We start from the raw sequence: 9078 nt of genomic DNA, 5'->3' as shown, positions 1-9078 counted from the left end.
GTACCCTAGGATGTAGACCATCAGGCCCTGGGGACTTATCAACCTTCAGGCCTAACAGTCTCTCCAACACCAATTCCTGGCAAATATAAATTCCCTTAAGTTCAAGTCCTTCAGCCACTATTACCTCAGGGAGATTGCTTGTGTCTTCCCCAGTGAACACAGATCTGAAGTACCAATTCAACTCTTACAGGGCTGTCATTTTAAATATCCAACATATGAACATTTCCAGGCTAAGATACATTATCATAGGAGAGAGGAGTTTGGGATATCATTTATCGGAGAGAAAAGCCTGAGTAAGTGACAGACTGGAGTTTGGAGGTTACATATAGAATAACAGTTACCCAGGAGGGAGTTACAGACTGGAATCAACTCAAAGGGTTTAGGGAGTTTATATATAAAATAGCTGATGCCTGGGAGTGTGTTACAGACTGGAATCTAACTTAGAGGTTAATGGAATTTATATATAGAATAACAGATATCCAGAAGTGAGTTATGGACAAATTCAAACATAGGGTTTGGGCTGGTTTTTATATAGAATAAAAGACACCCAGGAGTGAGTTGCACAAGACTAGAATCTAATAAAGGGGTTGGTAGGGTAGAGCAGTTAAACCATAAGATAAAGGAGCAGAATTAGGCCATTCGACCCATCAAATCAGCAATCATGTCTGATATGTTTCTCAACCCTCTGCTCCTACCTTGTCCCCATAACATTTGATCCCCTTGCTCATCAAAAACCTATCTATCTTTGGTTTAAATGCACTAAATGATTTGATCCTCTGTGGCAATGAGTTCCACAGATTCACTGCCTTCTGGCTGAATAAATTTCTCCCTTTTTCAGTTCTATAGGGTCGTCCCTTCACTCTGAGACTATGCCCTTGGATGCTTGTCTCTGCTACAACTGGAATATCTTCTCCACTTCCAGAGTATCCAGATCTCTCAATTTTCTGTAAGTTTCAATGTTATTCCCCTTAACCTTCTAAACTCCATCAAGTACATACCCCAAATCCTCAACTGCTCTGCATATAACTAGCCCTTCATTCTTATAAACCTCCTCTGGACACCTGCCAATGGCAGCACATCCTTCCTTAAATATAGGGCCAAAGACTGTTTTCAATTTTCCAAATGCAGACTTACTAGAGCCTTATGTGGCTTTAGCAGTACATCTCTGCTCGTGTATTCTAATCCTCTCGAAAATAATACTAATATTTGCATTTGCCATCCAACCGCCTAGCAAACCTTCATGTTAAGCTTAAAATAAACCTGAAGCCTGAACAGATTCCCTTTGTACTTCAGATTTCTGAAGACTTTCCTCATTTAGAGAATAGTCTTTGCCTGTACTCTTCCTACCAAAGTGCATTACCTCATATTTTTCCACATTGTATCTGTCACTTCTTTGCCCACTGTCTTAGCCTGCCCAAGCCCTTGTTCTGCCTCCCAACTTCTTCAACGCTACCTGTCTTTGTATCATCTGCAAACGTAGCAACAAATGCCCTGACTTCCTTCACCCAGATTGTTAATGTATAACGTGAACAGTTGTGGTCCCAACACAGACCCCTGCAGAACTCCACTAGTCACCAGTTGTCATAGAGTCACAGTCACAACATTATAAATTCATACAGCACAGAAAAGACCCTTTGGCCCATCGAGTCTGCCTTGACAATAACTACCACTAAAAGTGTGCAAATCCTAATTTTCTGCACTTATTCCACATCCTTGAATATTATGATATTTCAAATGCTCTTCCAAAGATTTTTAAAGGTTGTAAGGTTTCCACCCTCCAATACCTTCTCAGGCAGTTCATTCAGATTCCTACCACTTGCTGAGTGAAAAAGGTTTTTTTCCCAATCCCCTCTGAATTTTTTGCCCCTTATTCTAAAATGATGCCTCCTTGTGATTGATCCCTTAACCAAGAGAAACAGTTGCTCTCTATTCACCCTGTCCATACCCATCGGAATCGTATACACCTTAATCATGACCCCCTCAGTCTTCTCGGCTCTAAAGAAAACAATCCAAGCTGATCTAGTCTCCTTAAAGCTCCATTGCTCCATCACGGTGAACCTTCTCTTTACCCCCTCTAATGTTGTCACATCCTTCCTGTAGTGAAGTGACCAGAACTGCAGACAGTACTCCAGCTGTGTCCAAACCAATGCTCTGTATAGCTCCAACACTACCTCCTAGTTCTTATACTCTATGCCACCACTGATGAAAGCAAGTGTCCCATACGCCACCTTAACTATCCTATTCACTTGCGCTGCTGACTTCAGGGATTGTGAATAATTATCCCCAGATCCTTCTGTTTCTCTAACCTACCCGGTGACCTATCATTCATTAAATACTCCCTCATTTTGTTTTTTCTTCCAAAGTATAACACCTTGCACTATTCAGGGTTAAATACTGTCTGCCCATCTGATTAACCCATCTATATCTTCCTGTAACCTACTACCATATTCTTCATTTTAACCACTCTACCAATCTTGGTGCCATCTGCAAATTTGCTTCACATTCCTCCCACATTTTCATCTATATCATTTATGATATAACAAACAATAAGGATTGCTGCACTGATCCTTGTGGTATACTGCTGAACAATGGCCTCCAGTTACTCAAACAACCATCTACCACATTCCTTTATGTCCTATTACTAAGCCAGTTTCTGATCCACCTCTCCAGGTTTCCCTCAATTCCATGTGCTTTAACCATGTCAATCAGTCTCCCATGTGGGACCTTGTTAAAAGCTTTGCTAAAATCCAGATAAACTACATCAACTGAACTTCCCTCATCCATACACTTGATCACCCTGTCATCTTGAAAATAGTCTTATAATCACCACTCCCTTCTGCTATCAGCCAATCCTCTGTCCATGCTAGTACCTTGCCTCTAACGCTATGGGCTCTTATCTTATTTAACAGCCTCCTAGGTGGCACCTCGTCAAAGGTCTTCTGGACAGCTCAATAGATCACATCAACTGCCCTTCTTTGTCTAACTTGCTCATTACCTCCTCAAAGAATTCTAACATATTTTTCAGGCATGACCTGTCATTGAAGAAGCCTTGCTGACTCAGCCCTGTTTCACAGTAACAGATACGCAGGAGTGAGTGTGCAGACTGGAATCTAATCTATGTTGTGAGTATTACAGAGATATGGCTACAAGGGGTTTGGGGCAGGGAACTAAGTAGCCAAGGAAACATGTCCCTTGTTGAAAGGACAGGCAGCTGGACAGAATGGGTAGTACTGCCTTTCTGGTTAAAGAAAAATGGAATTAAATCTATAGCAAGAAGTGATATAGAATCAGAAGCTTAGAATCTGTGTGGGTAGAGTTGAAGAAAAAAATACCCAGATGAGTATTATGTACAGACCTCGTAACAGTAATCAGATGTGAGGCAGAAAATAAATCAGGAGACAGAAAAGGCATGTAAAGAAGGCACTGATATAATCATCAAAAAAACTTGAAAGAACTGCGAATGCATGAAATCAGAAACAAAGACTGAATTGCTGGAAAAACTCAGCAGGTCTGGCAGCATTTGTGGAGAAAAATCAGAGTTAATGTTTCGGGTCTAGTGGCCCTTCTTCAGAACTGATGGTAGCTAGAGAAAAGGTTGGCATTTATGCAGTAGGTGGGGTGGAGGAAGGGGGGAGAGTGGGGAGGAGTAAACAATAGGTGGAGATAGAGTCAATAGAGAAAGAACAACACTTGGACAGACAGAGGAGTGGCTAAAGGTCATCCTGGGAGAATGTGGTGGCAGCCCATGTGATGACAAGGCCTGGTGTATGGGATAAGGACATGGAAGAAGGTGTTCAGGTCCTAAAAGTATTGAACTCAATATTGAGTCGAGAAGACTGCAGGGTCCCCAAATGGAAAATGAGGTGGTGTTTTTCCAGCTTGCACTGAGCTTCACCGGAGGACTGCAGCAAGCCTGAGACAGAGATGTTGGCCAGGGAACATGGTGATGTGTTGAAGCAAAAGGCAACTGAAGCTCAGGGTCTTTTTTATGGACAGAGCAAAGGTGTTCAGCAAAGCGATCACCCAGTCTGCACTACATCTCTCCAATGTAGAGCTGACCACACTGTGAGCAGCGAGTACAGTAGACTAGATTGAGTGAAGTGCAGGTAAATCAATGCTTCACCTGAAAGGTGTGTTTGAGGTCTTGGATACTGAGGGAGGGAGGTGTTACACTTTCTATGATTGCAGGAGAAGGTGCTATGGGGCAGTGGGGACATATTGAGAGTGGACCAGGGTGTCTTGGAAGGAATGGTCCCTGCTGAAGGCTGACAAGGGACATGATAGGATTATGTTTATGGGATTGCCATTCTGCTGGAGATGGTGGAACTGGTGGCTAATGATCCTTTGAATCTAGTGGGGTAGTAAGTGAGGACAAGGGGGAGCCTGTCACTGTTGTAGGAGGCAAGAGTGGGAGTGAGGACTGAAGTGTGGGAGATCATAGAGTCATAGAGATATACAGCATGGAAACAGACCCTTCGGTCCAACCCGTCCGTGCCGACCAGATATCCCAACCCAATCTAGTCCCACCTGCCAGCACCCGGCCCATATCCCTCCAAACCCTTCCTATTCATATACCCATCCAAATGCCTTTTAAATGTTGCAATTGTACCAGCCTCCACCACTTCCTCTGGCAGCTCATTCCATACACGTACCACCCTCATCGTGAAAACGTTGCCCCTCAAGTCTTTTTTATATCTTTCCCCTCTCACTCTAAACCTATGCCCTCTAGCTCTGGACTCCCCCGTCCCAGGGAAAAGAGTTATCCTATCTATTCCCCTCATAATTTTGTAAACCTCTATAAGGTCACCCCTCAGCCTCCGACACTCCAGGAAAAAAAGCCCCAGCCTGTTCAGCTTCTCCCTATAACTCAAATCCTCCAACCCTGGCAACATCCTTGTAAATCTTTTCTGAACCTTTGCAAGTTTCACAACATCTTAGTGAGCAAAATTAGGGCACATGGTATTGGGGACAAAATACTGACATGGATTGAAAATTGGTTGGCTGACAGGAAACAAAGAGTAGTGATAAACGGCTCCTTTTCGGAATGGCAGGCGGCGACCAGTGGTGTGTCACAGGGATCAGTGCTGGGACCGCAGCTATTTACAATATATATTAATGATATAGATGAAAGTATTAAAAGTAACATTAGCAAACGTGAGAACATTCTGCACCCTCTCTGAGACATCCTTGATCCTGGCACTAGGGAAACAACACACCATTCTGCTTTTTCGCTACTGGCCACAGAAACATCTGTCTGTACCTCGGACGACAGAATCCCATAACACAATTGATCTCTTGGAAGCCGACGTACCCCTCGTTGCATTAGAGCCAGTCTCAATACCAGAAACTTGGCTGTTGGTGCTACGTTCCCCTGAGAATCCATCACCCCCTGCATTTTCCAAAACAGCATACCTGTTTGGAATGGGTATATCCACAAAAGACTCCTGCCCCAGGTGCTGATCTCTCTCACCCTTCCTGGAGTTAACCCATCTCTGTGACTGTATCTGAGACTTCCCCCCCTTCCTATAACTACCATCCATCACATACTGTTGCTGTTGCAAATTCCTCATCGCTTCTATCTGTCTCTCCAACCGAAACAATCGATCTGATAAGATTCGCATCCAACAGCATTTTATGGCAGATATAATCCACAGTAACCCTTAAGCTCTCTTTAAACTCCCACATCTGACAAGAAGTACATATCACTGCAAAGGCCATTTTTGCTCCTTCACAATCTACAGACCCTGGAGTATTGTGCGCAGTTTTGGTCTCCAAATTTGAGGAAAGACATTCTGGTTATTGAGGGAGTGCAGCGTATCCTATCTACCTGCGACCCCACTTTCAAGGAGCTATGAACCTGCCCTCCAAGGTCTCTTTGTTCAGCAACACTCCCTAGGACCTTACCATTAAGTGTATACGTCCTGCTAAGAGTGATTTCCAAAATGCAGCACCTCGCATTTATGGGTCAGACCCGCTAACGGCCCTGTCAACCATGGTGCTGAGGAATCCTCACCTGAGCAAGAAGGTGGACATTTTGGAGACATTTCAGAACCGATACAATGAAAACGGAGGAACTGGGAGAATGGAATAAGAAGTAGGGCATGAGGATGTTTGGTCAGCATAACTGTGGGAGTCAGTGGGTTTGCAGTGGATATTGATGACCAGCCTATCTCCAGAAATGGACACAGAGATGTCAAGGAAGGGAAGGGAGGAGTCAGATATGGACCAGATGAAAGATTAGTGGAAATTGAAAATAAAGTAGATTAACATTTCCAATTCCGGACAAGAGAAGGAAGCAGCACTGATGAATGTTATCGATATACTGGAGAAAGTTGTGGGCGGTGGCCAGGCAGGAATGTTCCATGTACCCCATGAAGAGACAAGCATCATGGGGCTAATGCAGGTACCCACAGCTGCACCTTTGACATGAAAAGCAAATGAAGTTAAAAGAGAAGTTGTTCGGGGGAGGACAAGCTTGACCAGGCAGAGGAGGCTGGTGGTGCGTGGGGGCAGTTCAAGCTATTTTTCCAGGAAGAGGCGGAGAACCGTGAGACCACTCTGATGGGGAATGGATGTGTAAAGGGATTGTACATCTGTGGTGAAGAGGAGGTGGCTGGAGCCATGAACGGGAAATTCTGAAACTAAGTAAAGCATCAGAAGAATCACGGAGGTAAGTGGCAATGATCTAGACAAGGGAAAAAAAGTCAGCAAGAAAAAAAAATCAAGTTGAGGTAGGAAGTTAGATACAGGCCTCCTCGCAGTATTTAGGATATGGGGAAGAAAATAAATCAGGAGACAGAAAAGGTATGTAAAAGACACTGTTACAACGATCATGGTGGACTTCAAAATGCAGGTGCACTGGGAAAATCAGATTGATAGCTTGAAAACTAATTTGTTGAATGTCTACAAGAGGTTTTTTTGGAGCAGCCTTGTGGTAAGGCCCACTAGGAATCAGGCAATCCTGGATTTAGTGATGTGTAATGAGACAGACTTGGTCAGGGCACTTAAGGTGAAAGAATTCCAAGGGGGTAGTGACAATGATATGATCGAATTCACCCTGCAGTGTGAGAGAGAGAAGTTGGAATCAAATATAATGGTATTACAATTGATGACTACAAGAGGGAGGAGCTGGCCAGAGTTGATTGGAAGGAGAGTCTAGCAAAGAAGTCGGTAGAGCAACAATGGCAGGAGTTTCACAGGATAAATTCATTCCAAGGAAGAAGAAGCGTGTCAAGGATAGTGTGAGGCAATGATGGCTGACAAGGCACAACATAAAAGCAAAAGGGAACAAGGTGGTGAAGATTTGTGGGACGCTAGAGGATTTGGAAGTCTTTACAACCAACTAAACAAGCAGTAATGGGGGAGAAGATGAAATATGAGGATGAGCTAGCTAGCAATATAGAAGAAGACTGTAAGAGTTTTTAGCTATCTAGAGATAAGAAAGAGGCAAGAGTGGACATTGGATGGTTGGAAAATGAAGCTGGAGAAGTAGTATTGGGGAATGCAGAAATGGCAGAGAAACTGAATAGGTACTTTGAATTAATCTTCATGGTGGAAGACTCCTGTACCATTCCAGAACTTCAAGAGTCAGGGGGCAGAGGTGAGTGTGGTGGCCATCACTGAGGAGAAGGTGTAAGAGAAGCTGAACGTACTAAAGGTGGATAAATCACCCAAATCAGGTGGATAAATCAGACAAATATATGTCCCTCACAGTCAGAAACCAGGAAATTTATAATAGGAACAAAGAAATGGCTGGTCGATGAATATATACTTTGGCTCAGTGTTCACAAAGGAGTAAAAGGGCAATACTGAAGAAAATCAGAATTATAGGGAAATAGTGGGATTGAAGGTGATTAAATCCTCAGGCTCTGTTAATCTACATCCCAGAGTATTTAAGGAAGTGGCCCTAGAAATAGTGGATGCACCAGTGGTCATCTTCAATGTGAGTTGAACAAGCAGAATGAGTGGGCAAATGCATGGTAGATATAGTATACTGTAAATAAATATGAGGTTATCCACTTTAGAAGCAGATAGGAAGGCAGTTTATTATCTGAATAGCTATAACTTGAGAGAGGGGAATGTGCAATGAGACCTGGATGTCTTTGTACACAAGCCACTGAAGGTAAGCATGCAGGTGCCTCAGGTGGTAAAGAAGGCAAATGATATGTTAGCATTCATACTAAGAGAATTCAAGTAAATGAGCAGGGATGACTTGTTGCAGTTATGTAGGGCCTTGGTGAGACCAGAACCTGGAATATTGTTTGCAGTTTTGGGTCTCCTTATCTGAGGAAGGATGTTCTGGCTATGGAGAGAGTGCAGTGGAGATTTACCAGACTGATTCCTGAGATGGAAAAGCACAGCAGGTCAGGCAGGGTACTGAGGTAAGGATTACTTTGAATAGCAGAGTAGGCTGGAAGGGCTGAATAGCCTTCTGCTGCTCCATTTTTTACATTTCAATATACCCTGAAAAGATTATTCAAAGGATTATGTAAAACTACCAAAGGACATGTTAGTGTATGGATAGCTGGCAGATGAAATTCAATGAGGAGAAGTGTGACGTGATGCATTTGGAACAAAGGACATTGTGAGACTATGTGAACTAATGGATGCTGCCTGGACTGGAGGGCATGTCTTATGAAGAAAGCTTAAGGGAGCTAGGGCTTTGCTCAATGAAGCAAAGGATGAGAGGTGATTTAAGACCATAAGATCATAAGATATAGGAGCGGAAGTAAGGCCATTCGGCCCATCGGGTCCACTCCGCCATTCAATCATGGCTGATGAGCATTTCAACTCCACTTACCCGCATTCTCCTCGTAGCCCATAATTCCTTCTGACATCAAGAATTTATCAATTTCTGCATTGAAGACATTTACCGTCCCAGCCTCCACTGCACTCTGTGGCAATGAATTCCACAGGCCCAACACTCTCTGGCTGAAGAAATGTCTCCGCATTTTGTTTCTGAATTTACCCCCTCTAATTCTAAGGCTGTGTCCACGGGTCCTAGTCTCCTCGCCTAACGGAAACAATTTCCTAGCGTCCACCCTCTCCAAGCCATGTATTATCTTGCAAGTTTCTATT

General features: G+C 43.5%; 1 protein-coding gene across 1 annotated transcript in view; it reads right to left on the bottom strand.

Annotated features, from left to right (window-relative positions):
• The window catches only part of LOC122565415 (excitatory amino acid transporter 1-like), a 72036-nt gene extending 63230 nt beyond the window's left edge, over positions 1 to 8806 (bottom strand). Inside the window, exon 1 of the mRNA XM_043721370.1 lies at positions 8801 to 8806. Coding sequence (XP_043577305.1) covers positions 8801 to 8806 — 6 coding nt within the window. The remainder of the gene's footprint in view (positions 1 to 8800) is intronic.
• Between the last annotated feature and the right edge of the window lie 272 nt (positions 8807 to 9078).

This window comes from Chiloscyllium plagiosum, chromosome 2 (assembly GCF_004010195.1).
Source record: "Chiloscyllium plagiosum isolate BGI_BamShark_2017 chromosome 2, ASM401019v2, whole genome shotgun sequence".
NCBI lineage: Eukaryota > Metazoa > Chordata > Chondrichthyes > Orectolobiformes > Hemiscylliidae > Chiloscyllium > Chiloscyllium plagiosum.
Note: the sequence above shows the minus strand (reverse complement) of the source record. Positions and strands in the feature narration are given on the sequence as shown.